The following is a 13,204-nucleotide window of genomic DNA, read 5'->3' as shown; positions in this document are numbered from 1 at the left end:
ATTAGAAATGTGTTGCTTAAAGATACCGTGTTAAAAATGCCTTACAGTCACACAGATTTTCTGTGGGACTCCCGGTGGTTATTAACTGGAACCGGTGTGGACGTAAACAAACTGTGTAATGGGAAGTCTGTGTAACTCTCTGTAAACCTCAGCCCTTCCCATTACCTTTAAAGGAGTGTGTACCCTGGACTAAATATGGACATGCACTTTCACAGGATTTCAAAGAATGTCCCAGCCTCACGGTCCGCTTTGATGACGCGAGGCTCTCGCAGTCCGTCGCTGGTGCCCCTCACCGCAAGACCGAGAGAACCGGGCCTCTTTGCACCGGGATTGACACCTCTGGTGGGGTTTTTTTGGCGAGCAGGACGCCAGCTCTGACCCGTTGGAATACTTCTCAGCATCGGAGCGAGAGACAACCCAGAAATCAGATTTGAACTGAAGGGATTTACTGCACCACCTCCAAAAATCTCTGCAGCCTAAATTTCCCCCAGATTATTTTCCAGCAACCATGTCGAGAAGAAAGGTGAGGGGCCTGACCCGCACGGGCCGCCAGGTCAGCGAGGACCCGGACCTGGACAACCTGCTGTCCGCTCTCTCCCCCGAGGAGATGGAGGAGCTGGAGAAGGACATGATGAAAGTGCCGGACGTCAAGCCGGAGGACGGGAAGCTCCTCGTCCAAGGGGAGAGCCGAGGCGCGCAGGCGCCCGCGAGCAACCACGTCCGGGATGCCAAACTGGACGGCAGGCGAGAGAGTGACCGGAGGGGGAGGCTCGGGGAGAGGGAACTCTCGTTGGAGGTTGGTGAATGCTTACAGAACCATCCCTCTTTTAAGACCTTTTGTATGTGAGCTAGTTTTCTAATCAGGATCACCCGCTGCTTCACACACGTTTAGCAAATCGGCAAGAGAAACAGTTTGCACACTTATGCTGATAATAAATGGCTGAGAATTGTCTTCTGATTCTTCGCCGAGATGCATCTAAAAACCAGAAACCCTTCGACGCGTTCCTGTTATTCCCGCGTCATGCTGCAAAACATCCCTGCCCACTTGAGTGTCAGCGAGCAGGTTCCTCGCAGTTTGTGTGTTGAAAGCAGAAGCACTTCGGCGCCCCCCCCCCCCCCCCCGGAGCTTCTTAATCCCCGGCCTGATGGAATTCCTTGGTTGATTGCTCCGAACGCTCACTGCCTTTTAAGGCTGCATCTGCCGGAGCCACAGCCTCAGACGGCAAAAGAAAAAAAACTGGCCGAGACTCACAGATCCGACACGAGCCGCTCACTGCGAAATGTTTCCCTGCACTGTTTGACAAATGGGGTCCTCGTCCTTTTGCCGGCTGTCAACACACGGTGCCGCATTGTGTCAGCGAGAGGGCGAGTGTGTTTACACCGAGCAGATGGACGAGCAGCTAGTTGACAGTAAAGGAATACAGGTTTTTTTGGGGGGGGGGTGTTGCATGTTATTGCCACGCTATATATACATCATGCCTGAAACAGAACACATTTTGTACTGCAGAGCACATCGATCATTTCGCTTTACGACACAGATGTCTCGACGGCGTGTGAATCGCGGACCTCTTGTTTGGTTTTGACGCCGTTCATGTGTTGAACGCGCTCCTCGTTTTCGTCCTCCTGCAGGGAGAGACAAAGAAGAAGGAGAGCCGGAGGCAGGAATACCTGAGGAAAACGGGCCTGAGCCAGGAGGGGAGCGACGACGTGACCGAAGGGATCCAGAGACAAACCAGCGTCTCGAGTGAGAAAGGTACGAAGGTCGACGGCCGGAGCAGCAGAGGCCCCGAAGGTCGGCTTTCGAGCCGATTCTGTAAGCAAGAAAGCAGAGAGAGTGAGGTGAAGGAGGAGACCAAAGAGAAACGTGAGGACAACAAGATAAGCGACAGGCGAGAAAACCGAGAGAGCACAAGTAGCAAAACAAAGGATATGATCTCAAAGTTACAGGAAAAAAAGGACGAGGGCAAAGACCGAAAAGAAGACGGCCGGAGAAGAGACGAGGGCAAAACCAAAGACATTATCTCAAAGCTGCAAGAGAAGCATGAGAAGGATACGAGCAAGGACAAGGAGAGGAAATCAGAGAGTTTCAGGACACAAGGACTTGTCTCTAAAATGTTGGAAAAGCAGAGCAAAGCACAAGAAAGCCCGGCCCCCCAGGGGAAAACAGAGGAGAGGAAGGAGAGAAAAGATGAAGACGCGAACAAGCACGATGCCAAACTCCAGCGACAGCCGTCAGAGAGGGGTGACGCGCAGGTGAAACGCGACAAGGCGGAGGAGAGAACAGACAGAGAAGAGCTGGTCAACCACAGTGACCGCGTGAAAGAGAAGGAGAAGGAGAACATGAGCCAGGATCAGAAAGTCGAGGCGAAAGTGGAAAAAGAGGAGGCGGGTGGAAAAGAAACGGAGAAACTCGGCAACTGCGTGGCCAAAAAGAACAGCCCAAACAGCAAGGCGAAGGAGGAGGACGACGACGACGAGGACTCCAGCATGTTCGACGAGCTGATGGAGCAGGTTCGCAGCGACGACCCCGAGCTCACCGAGCTCAACGTCAACAACTCGGAGGTCATCAAGACGAAAACCCTCATAGAGTTCGCGGAGGCTCTGCACAAGAACACCCACGTGAAGAAGTTCGCTCTGGCCAACTGCCGCGCGGACGACCACGTGGCCTACGCCATCGCCGGCGCGCTGCGCAGCAACAAGACCCTCGTCAGCATCAACGTGGACTCCAACCATCTCACCGGCAAGGGCATCCTGTCTCTGATCCAGGCGCTGCCGCACAACTCCACGCTGACCGAGCTTCGCTTTCAAAACCAGCGCCACGTCTGCGGCGGGAAGACGGAGATGGAGATGACCAAGGTGCTGAAGGAGAACACCACCTTGCTCAAGCTGGGCTACCACTTTGAGTTGGCGGGACCCCGGATGACCACGACCAACATACTGAGCCGCAACATGGACCGGCAGAGGCAGAAGCGCCTGCAGGAGCAGAAGCAGGCGCAGGCCAACGGGGAGAAGAAGGAGACGCTGGAGGTCCCCAAGGCGGGCGGCGGCGGAGGATCTCTGAGGAACTCGCCCAGAGCTTCACCCAAACCTTCTCCCGTGCCGTCACCCGCGCCATCACCCAAGCTGACTCCTAAGAGAGGAGCTCGAGGTCCGCCGCCGCCGCCTCCGCCGCCGCCCGGGTGCGGGCCTCCGCCACCTCCGCCCCCGATGCTGGAGGTGGACGCCCTGAGGAACTCCCTGACCCCGGTGTCGCAGAGGAAACTGGATGGGAAAAGCTCGGGCGGTTGTAAGAACTCGAGGGACCAACTGCTGGCCTCGATCAGAGGAAACAACAAGAAAGAACTCAAGAAGGTACGTGAGGTCGGTTCAACAAGTCCGCTTACGTCGCAACGCGTCCGCGCTTACTCAATTTTTTGAATGTCCCCACAGGTGCCGGTGCCAAAGTGGTTGCAGTAATATTTAACCTGTTCAAAGTGAGAGAAAAAAAAAGAAGAGACGTTCTCTACGTTTCCCCCGGATGCAGTGGAAAAAATGTGCAGCGGGAAGGATGGAGAAAGTGACCCGAGAGAAGCCCATCGATTGGACGACCAGCCCTCACAATGAGTTCTCCCCTCGAACACTGGACCAAAAGGAGTCTGTGGAGAATGAGTGATGCAGGCCTCCCTATTGCAAAGAGTTCCACGAGTGTCGCCGTCGTTGTCTTCAGTACATATTATGGTTATTTGCACTAGATAATATGAAGTGTTGGGGGGGGGGGGGGGGGGGTGCGATGAGCTTATTGATGAAAGATTCAATTAACTCTTTATTAAATTCTAACATACAAAAGGTTTATCAGCGATATAGTGGACATTAATTTGACCATTTATTTATTTGCGGGGAGAAAATCAAGTTGTAAGTCTGTTGAAACTGGGTATTCTTAAATGGCGTGAATATCAGGGAATTAACAAACATGGCGGCCCGACTTAAGACAACCTGGATAAGGAGAAAAAGGTCAGGATCAAGGTGATCTTTGATTGTGTGTCTCAATGCCAAATCTCATGACATCTCAGGCAGGATCTAATGGATTGGAAAGCAGCCCAGTGGAATCCTGGTGCACGATGAAAGAGTTTTAGCGTGGAAACAATTTTATCAGGAAGGGCAAATGGCTCTCCTTCCGTATCTGATGTTATATATTGTACAGAATCATTGTAGCGGTGGTGTTTGAATACCTTACATAGCTTAATGTCTTAAACTTTATAAAACCAGTATGGGCTTATAACAACTCTCCTGTTGATGTATGCCCTTAGTTTTAAGTGAATGTCATTTTTAAGGATAATCTTAAATCGGAGGGGCACTCATTAATTGCACTGTGTAATGAAATATTCTCGGTCATATCTGATTACACATGCCTTTCTTACAGAGTCTGTATGACTTCAATAAAAGATTCTTCTATGTTTGCCATGAAAAGTCACCGGTGTAATGTTATGCCTGATATCATTACAGAGAATAGTAATAGTAAGTGTAATGTTAAATGCAACTCAGATCTATAGTGTTTTTTAGATCTACAATAATTCAAATGGGCAGTCATTCATTCAGTTGGTTCAAAGGCTTTATAAAATCATTCACTTTTAATAATAACTCAAGTACTGTATTTCCACTTCAAAACCGCTAGGAAGTTATTCACAGTATTTACAGAGCAACATTAATAAATGTATCCGTAGTCAACAACTAACCTCTAGTATTTAAACTATACACCACTATACACCCATTTACACGCCGCTGTCACCAGGAAACAGGAACATTTCTCCACATTTCCCTTCACATCACATGTTCCAAGCAGCAGAGAAGCGGTGGGAGCGGCGCAGCGTCCACCCTCCAGCTGCTGCGGCAGCCATCAACCTGAGAACAGCTCCAGCAGCAAGAGGCCAGTTTACTTCTCCGTCTCCCCGGCTCAGCCTCTGCATCCATGAAATGCCTTTATTTGGGCATTTCTCAGTGAAAGCTTGCTCTGCAATTCATTCCTTTCTCGTTCCTAATAATGGGCTGCAGGCCAGCGGTCTGTCTCTCTGTCGCTCTGTCGCTCTCTCAGTATCTGCTCCTCTGACCGAGACCACTGGTCTTATAGCTGGAGGAAAAAAGTGGGGAAGGAATGAAAATGTTGAGATTACTGATTTCCGGCGCCAACAGAGGAGCCCGAGGGAGAACCTGGTGATCATTTGCATGCAGAAAGTAACTCAAGGAACATTCTTTTTTTGTGTTTGTCTGTTTATATCAACTGAGCTGTGTTCAGTTTAGTCACAAGTTGACTTTTTATGGGTCCTATATCGCTTTAATGTGGCCGAATAACCTCCAAAAATTGCACAAAAATCAGCCGGTGAGACCCTATTGATCCCCCTTTATATAACATATAAAATACACGATGCAAGCACAGTATCAGCTAAAAAAATAAATACTTTTAATCTTATTAAATCTTTTTATCTGCTTTGTTATATAACAAAAATAGAAAAATTTAAATGGAATGGGAATAAATTCCCACTTTTCAACTGTATTGCCACACAGTAAAAGTGATGTTTTGTGATGGACTGAACTGCTGGTGTATTCTTTTCTGTTTTTGTTGTGATGCTGTTGCTTCTGTTGATAAGATGTTTAACCACTTCTCTTCTGTGTAGCACCAAAGATACCTGGCGTACTTCCCTATTTCCAACCCATCATTCACAAACTAACCGACGTGCTTGTTTTTTAGTATTAGTATTAATGCTAAATATCTGTAATTGTGCTATTGCTGCTCTATGTCAGTCTTTGAGCTACATAAAGGGGTCAAATGAATAAGAACAGTTTAAAAACGAATCCTGAAAACTACTTGTTTGTTTTACACTTATAGCTCTAAATGTTGTGCAATTCCGGATACGCTTTACAATGACTCGTGCATCGCTGCTTCTCCCCAGTACTGGACGTTTGGTTACTTTGGTATTGGACCCAAGGGTCAACAATCAGTAGTAAACCTCTGACGTTAATAAATAAACTGACGACAAGACAAAATATTCCTTTTGTTAATTAAATCTAGGATGACAAAGCAACGATCTAAAATGCTGACTTTCCTAAACGGTCCCATAATGTTCCATCTCCCTTTTGCTTCACTGTTTTGGATTCTAATGCAGCGTTGCCTTATGAAATGATCTTTCGATGCATCACGTGGTCTTCTTACGTCAGCCTGTCGATTTGGCGTCACACCAGAGGGAACAGCAGAAGAACAAGATGGAGGAATATGCCAGAGAACCCTGGTGAGTCTTAAAACTAGATAACTCAGCCTTTTTACCCTTTACTTTGCCAAGTCCCCCATATGAAGTAACTGCCACTTTTAGGGTTTGTACTTATTTGTATGATACAACATGTGGAATAACACGGAACATCGCTTAGCCGGCTAGCTACCTTATCGTTAGCAGAAATGCTAATGTTACACAGACATCTATTAGCGGTGTGTGCTAGCATCAGACCCTCGTTGCTATGTCACGTTGTTAGTGACCTTGTCGGTTTGCTCGCTAACGCGTCATTGTATTTAGTTGATTACCTCCAGCAACTGAGTGTCTGCGGATCTATAGGATATGGAGTGAATGTCAAGCCCAGCTGTGACAATTTCACGAGTGCAGTGTATCTGTTAAGGAAGTAGCTTTAGCATATTGCTAAGCTAGCAAAGTTGGCTACCTGTGTGCTATCATTATCTGTTGGGGGCAGTAGATCATTGCACAACAGCTGCTGAAGGGTACTGGGAGACATGTCGGTTTATATAGGAAGGGAGGAACTGTAACTTATTGTTGGAATGCATTAACGATGCATTCCAAGTATTGTTCTTCGAATCTTTATTTCTTCATCTTCAACTTCTTCTATTTCTTCCGCGCCACCTTTCAACTCCTTCACACTTTCAGCTATTAAAACCGTTCAAATATTAAAATGTTCAGCTCCTTTCTGGCTTGAGGGCTATGACTTTTCAGCTTTCTACCTCTTATGCTTGAATTTATATAAATCAATAATCATTAATATTTTAACATGGTTTTCAAATGGAGTTTGCTTTCAAATCCTCCTAAACTTCTTCAACTTTCAGATTTTTCAGCTTTGCAAATCTTTCAGCTACAGACACCCTTTCAACTCTCAAATGTTCACACAAGTCTCAACTATTTTATGAAAAAAACTGCTTCTTGATATCTATTGTACTTTTTTCATAATCACTGATTATGTTTCACTAGTTCTTCGCTCCGTTTCTGACTTTTACATGAGTGTGTATTGCGTCTGCTAGAGTGGAGAGCTCGCGGGCTAGAGTGTGGGGCATCGCAGGAATCTGGTTAAAAAAGTATGGAACTTCTGTCCTTGCAGCCAAAGTATACACTCTAGAGGCTTCATTTCTTCAGATTAATGAGGGTATGGTTGTGCTGATTGGATTAATGTGTTCATGGAATCCCAGAGTTTTTTAGTTTTGGCGCAAGGAGTGTTTGAGTGACACAACCTCTGCCAAAAGCCCCATAGGCTCCAATACAAATCTGCCGACATATTTCTCACAAAAATCCACAAGGTACACGTTTTGTAAACGGCCATAGGAGCCGTATTTATTACCGGACAGACATAAAAACACATCCACGCGTTCGGTAGAGTCTTGGGTCTCATACAAACGCCGTATTTTTTAGATAGCTGTTATAGTTTTGCGCTGGTTCTCATTTGTGTGAGGTGTGGATTCTGTGTAACTTGCTGCCATGTCTCTGCATTTTGCAGCCGTTAATGAGCACAGGTGCGCCGTTGTCGTGGTTACGAGCACTCACATGCTGCAGGATCTGTCTGTGACTCACAGCTGCTCGCTCCTATGAGCTGATTAGTGGAGTCACATGACGCAGCTATGCTTTCTGTCAACAGACCAATATGATAAAGACACTAGCCCCCCCTCCCCCCTCCCCCCTCCACCCTGACCTCTACTTACTGTTAATCACTCTCAGTCAGTCAGTCAGTCTAATTCTCCTCCCCTCTCCCTCTCTTCCTCACCACCATTCCCTTCCTCACCCTCTCACCCTCCCTCCCTCTATCTACACCCCCCCACCCCACCCAATCCAATAGGTGCGCCGTTGCCGTGGTTACTCGTAAACACGCTGCAGTATCTCTGTGTGTGACTCACAGCTGCTCCAATGACGTGATTAGTGGAGTCACATGACGCAGCTATGCTTTCTGTCAACAGACCAATATGATAAAGACACTAGCCCCCCCTCCCCCCTCCCCCCTGACCTCTACTTACTGTTAATCACTCTCAGTCAGTCTAATTCTCCTCCCCTCTCCCTCTCTTCCTCACCACCATTCCCTTCCTCACCCTCTCACCCTCCCTCCCTCTATCTACACCCCCCCACCCCACCCAATGCAATACGTGCGCCGTTGCCGTGGTTACTCGTAAACACGCTGCAGTATCTCTGTGTGTGACTCACAGCTGCTCCAATGACCTGATTAGTGGAGTCACATGACGCAGCTATGCTTTCTGTCAACAGACCAATATGATAAAGACACTGGCCCCCCCTCCCCCCTCCACCCTGACCTCTTCTTACTGTTAATCACTCAGTCAGTCAGTATGTCTGTCTATTTCTCCTCCTCTCTCTCTCCCTCTATCTCTTCCTCACCACCCCTCCCTTCCTCACCCTCTCACCCTCCCTCCCTCTATCTACACCCCCCCAACCCACCCAATCCAATAATTTCAAAATAAAAGCCACATGGAGGGAATTTTTACTGTAATGTTTGTGATGAGGCCTATTAATTAAAAACTTCTTAGTTTGAATAACAAACATTCTGTCTCCCACTACGAATATTACTCGTACTTCTAGTACTACAACTGATACTTCTACTACCATACTACTAGTATTTCTACTGCTATTAATACTACAACTACTACTAATGTTATTACAAATACGACTATGGCTAATAGTATTACAGCTGTTTCTACTGCTATTGATACTAAACCTACTATTACTGCTAGTACTACTAATACCACAATTATAACTAATACTACTACTAATATTACTACAAACAATTTTAAACAAATTTAAGCTCCTGCAACTTCTGTTTTTAGAAAATCTATTGAAATTCAGCTTCCCCACTTCCTGTATTTTCAGCAGTTCTTTAAAATAATTTCAGCTATTCTTATGCCTCTATCAACAGCAATTTTTCACTATTCATTTCTGTATTTTTTTGCAATATTTCAAATTTATTTCAGCTGTTTTCATTTCTGCTTTTTCAGCAAATCTATTGAAATTCCTTTCAGCTTCTCCCATTTCTGTATTTTCAGCAATTTCAAATTCATTTCAGCTTTTCTAATATCTATAATTTCAGCAAATGTATTCAAATTCCCTTCAACTTTCTGTATTTTCAGCTATTTTAAAAAGTTCATTTCAGCTTTCAGCTTTTTGCATTCCAACGCATTTTCAGCAGGAAATGCATTTTCTAGTTTCAATCGATGTGCATGTCTCCATGCTGACTGTGTTAAGCAGTAGTGACCAGTTTATACCGAAGGTTTGTTATCGAACGTGCACATCGAACTTATTAAGTTGAATTATTTGCAGACCAGGTGGTAACGTTACATCATGTAATAACCAGCCAATCAAGGCCTTTTTGAGACATTATATTTTGCTCTGCTTTTTTTAATCTTGCAGTTGTTAATGTAAGTAGGTTATAAAATAAATGATTTCTATTTCCACGTCCTGCTTGAGTAGAGATGCTCTTATTCTAAGTAAACCGTGAAGATGCACATCTAAGTGCAGGTGTATTACGTGTTCATCATGGCATTCTATTTCATTTCTGGATGTGCAGTGTATATAAAACGTGATCATATTGGGGTTTTTTTTCGTTCTATTGTCCAAATAGAACTTTTTTAAAATGACCTTCAATTCATTTCCATACTAACAACGTGCTTGGGATTCCATCTAGACTCAAAAGGGATATCAATATTTAAACTGCAATCAGAACTTCTCTAAGATCATTAGATTGCCCCGTGTAAATGCATCTGTTCTATGCTTCTAGCCCCTGGAGGATTGTTGATGATTGTGGAGGAGCCTTCACCATGGGAGCGATTGGAGGAGGAATATTTCAGGCAGTCAAGGGCTTCAGAAATGCACCCTCCGTAAGTTCAGTCATGTAACTTATTCCTTTTTTTTTGTGAATTGTTTCAGCAACAAAACATCTGTCTTAACTTTTCATCTTCTTTAATGTAGGCTTTCATCCAAAATGCAGAAGTCTTGAATTTACATTTCCATTGATCTTTGCTTTGTGCTGCCTTCTCTTGTAGGGTATGAACCACAGAATGAGGGGAAGCATGACCGCCATCAAGACCAGAGCTCCACAACTCGGAGGTGAGGATAACGGATAATCCGATATCTTCTGCCGGAAACCCCTTTTATTTAGTATCTAATGTTCTTTCACAAATTTTCTCTTTAGCAAAAGCTTGTTTAACTGTTTCTTACTGAACTTGAGCGAATATCTTTTGGGCTACAGGAAGCTTTGCAGTATGGGGAGGCCTCTTCTCCATGATTGACTGTGGTTTAGTACAAGTAAGAGGGAAGGAGGATCCTTGGAACTCGATTACGAGTGGGGCCATGACGGGAGCCATCCTTGCTGCAAGAAGTGAGTAAGCTTACAAGAAGCTGAGTCCCAACATTTAGCACGTACGTGCAAAAGGCAAACAGTAAGGTTCCTCTGGTGCGCTGAACACTGTTTAAACTAAAATCTACTGCATTATTAAATATACAGAATGTGAAAAAATCCATCGGTAAGACGCTACATTTGGAGATTAATATATTGGAGCTTAACTTTTGACCCACAGTTTAAGCAGTATGAACACATTTGGTGCAGTTTGCCCAACTGTTTGCTGTTAGTTGGCTTTTAAAAAAAACAAACATTTTAAATGGCAATTGAGTAGAGATGAAAACAATGACTCCATACGTGGTAACTAATGCACTGTGTACTTTGTGGGCGCGCTTGTGATTGTGGCTGTGTGTGCGCACGCATGTTAAATACATTTCCACTTCCTGGTCGTCTTTAGATGGTCCAGTAGCCATGGTGGGCTCTGCAGCCATGGGAGGAATCCTGCTGGCATTGATAGAGGGTGCTGGAATCTTGCTTACTAGATTTGCCTCATCACAATTCCCAACTGGTGAGTAATACCGCTGACGCTGAACGCTTGCGTTTTGAATAATCAATGACGTAAAGCACATCACATGCACATCGAACACGGTTTGATGAATTTACAAACAAATTATTAAATACAAATTTAGTTATGAAAATCCCTCCCTAACATTTTCTAATAAATTGTGAAGATCACAACTCAAAGGCAAAGAAAAAAGTACCGCCTGGAGCTGTAATTTCACCTGTGTTTGACCGTTATATTAGTTGACTGACTAGACACATTAGTCAGATCTGCCCACCTGCTTGCAAGCTTTAAACCAAAATCATCATCCCATCGCAATGCAAATTATAAAACTATATATGTGTATATAAGTGTGTGTGTGTGTGTGTGTGTTTTGATATGCACATTGATTAGAGTGCACTCAATTGTCTCTTTTTTCCCTATTCTCAAAACAGCATTACTGTTTTTATTACTAGATACTATTTACTAATTGTATCCATTCATTAACTTTGAAAATGATCTACAGATTAATTGATGGTACACCATCATTCGTTTCTGCTATCACACAAATCTGAGTTGAGACCGATGTTTATGTATTTATGTTTAAGGCTATTGCCCTCTTGGGTAACGACCGACCGCTGTTCTCCATTTGACTTTTTCCTTCTCCCAGGGCCCCAGTTTGCCGAGGAACCGGCCCCTGCTCCCATGGCCGCCCCTTCCTTTGGAGACTACAGACAATACCAGTGAGAGGACTCACTTCTTATCCTCTAGGCTTTTTTGAATTCCTTGCTGAAGTTACAAAGAGGAAATGGAGATGTAAAATACCACACATCTGAGAATAGCAACTGCACCCAACTTTATGGGCCGTGTCAGAGAAGTGAAGGACGAAGTACATGTTCATTTTCCTCCTTTCAAGGGCCATGTACAGATCTGTCTTGTGCCATTGTACGCCTTGTCATGTGCATCTGTTTCACCCAACTCTGGTTAAATACAAACACGTGGTGAGACTGGAGACAAGGTGTGTTTTTCTGTTGTCTTCATATACATCATGTACTGCATGTAGACCAACAAGTGGGAGCTCCGGACTGATAAACTTCATTCGGACAGTGTTTAATCCAGCAAAAACACCCCACACGCACAACATTATGAATTATGAGTAATGTTCTACCCCTTTGTGTGTATATATACGGTAAAGGCTCTACTTGTATTCCCTTATAGTTTCATTTGCCTTTTAAATATGTCACTGCTTGGGCTGGCCGCATTCATTTGGCTGGATTTTTTTAGATTTGGATTCTTGAAGGCAAATACCAGTCACAATGCTATTCCTGGAATAAGGGGTTCTGTTTTGATTTTATATATTTATTTTAGAGATGAGAGTTTTACCAGAATGTTCTATTTTATATTAGAGCGCTTTCACATCCACCACAAAGGTTCGTGAAAGCCTGGTAATGATAAAGGGTGGCACAGGCAGTAAAAATGGAACGGAGAAACTCAAGCAAGGGGTTGCATACTGTTTGAAAACTGTATGATAGATTATAGTATGGTACAATAAAGAACTACCTTGTTACCTTTTGTTTGCTGTGCTCTAATGAATTCCTATTCATCCAGAAGTGTAGATAAACGAGTTCACGGTCACACTTCGCGAGTGCACTGTGCTTTCCTGCAATCCCCCATGATGCGCCCTGCTGGGCAGGACCGCTCATTCCCCACCAGAGGGTCGTCCTCTCCAACATATTCAGGCCGATGCTGCTCTTCCTCTGCTTGGCCAAATGTGTTTACGAAAGCCACATAAGGTTGCACTTTCCTCTCACATTCTCATGTGTTTGTGTCACTAACCCACACACACCTGTTACCTGTTTGAAGCCCCCTCTGTGGCGGCTGAAGGACACTGGATGCGTAAAGGACGGTTGATGTAACTTTAGTTTAATTTAAACCAGAACAACAGTTTAGAAATAAGTACAAGGTATTTTACATGATGCCTCTTAGACATTAAGTCTGGGACTTAAAAGGTTTTTAGCGGTTTATCTTCCTGTATGTGGTCAGATATTTAAGTAAAGGTTTAATCTTTAAAGAGTTTAACAATTT

At 44.6% G+C, this 13,204-nt stretch overlaps 2 protein-coding genes across 2 annotated transcripts; both read left to right on the top strand.

The window, feature by feature from the left end:
* Positions 1–126: 126 nt before the first annotated feature.
* lmod1b (leiomodin 1b (smooth muscle)) lies at positions 127–4,446 on the top strand. The gene is made up of 3 exons (XM_040203776.2): positions 127–796; positions 1,630–3,351; positions 3,430–4,446. The coding sequence occupies exons 1-3, from the start codon at positions 509–511 to the stop codon at positions 3,454–3,456; spliced, it is 2,037 nt and encodes a 678-aa protein (XP_040059710.2). The 5' UTR covers positions 127–508; the 3' UTR covers positions 3,457–4,446.
* A 1,575-nt stretch (positions 4,447–6,021) lies between these two features.
* On the top strand, positions 6,022–12,686 carry timm17a (translocase of inner mitochondrial membrane 17 homolog A (yeast)). Its single transcript, XM_040203781.2, has 6 exons — positions 6,022–6,260; positions 10,018–10,117; positions 10,283–10,346; positions 10,489–10,617; positions 11,036–11,146; positions 11,790–12,686. Exons 1-6 carry the CDS (start codon positions 6,163–6,165, stop codon positions 11,864–11,866), a joined length of 579 nt encoding a protein of 192 aa, XP_040059715.1. The 5' UTR covers positions 6,022–6,162; the 3' UTR covers positions 11,867–12,686.
* The last annotated feature ends 518 nt before the right edge of the window (positions 12,687–13,204 follow it).

This window comes from Gasterosteus aculeatus, chromosome 17, assembly GCF_964276395.1.
Source record: "Gasterosteus aculeatus chromosome 17, fGasAcu3.hap1.1, whole genome shotgun sequence".
NCBI lineage: Eukaryota > Metazoa > Chordata > Actinopteri > Perciformes > Gasterosteidae > Gasterosteus > Gasterosteus aculeatus.
This window is presented reverse-complemented; position numbering and strand designations above follow the sequence as displayed.

Coding starts and splice junctions, on each gene's coding strand:
- lmod1b (XM_040203776.2), top strand. CDS start 509: ATGTCGAGAAGAAAGGTGAGGGGCCTGACCCGCACGGGCCGCCAGGTC. Junction 797..1,629: donor AGAGGGAACTCTCGTTGGAG/GTTGGTGAATGC, acceptor GTCCTCCTGCAG/GGAGAGACAAAGAAGAAGGA. Junction 3,352..3,429: donor ACAAGAAAGAACTCAAGAAG/GTACGTGAGGTC, acceptor ATGTCCCCACAG/GTGCCGGTGCCAAAGTGGTT.
- timm17a (XM_040203781.2), top strand. CDS start 6,163: ATGCATCACGTGGTCTTCTTACGTCAGCCTGTCGATTTGGCGTCACAC. Junction 6,261..10,017: donor GAATATGCCAGAGAACCCTG/GTGAGTCTTAAA, acceptor CTATGCTTCTAG/CCCCTGGAGGATTGTTGATG. Junction 10,118..10,282: donor GCTTCAGAAATGCACCCTCC/GTAAGTTCAGTC, acceptor CTTCTCTTGTAG/GGTATGAACCACAGAATGAG.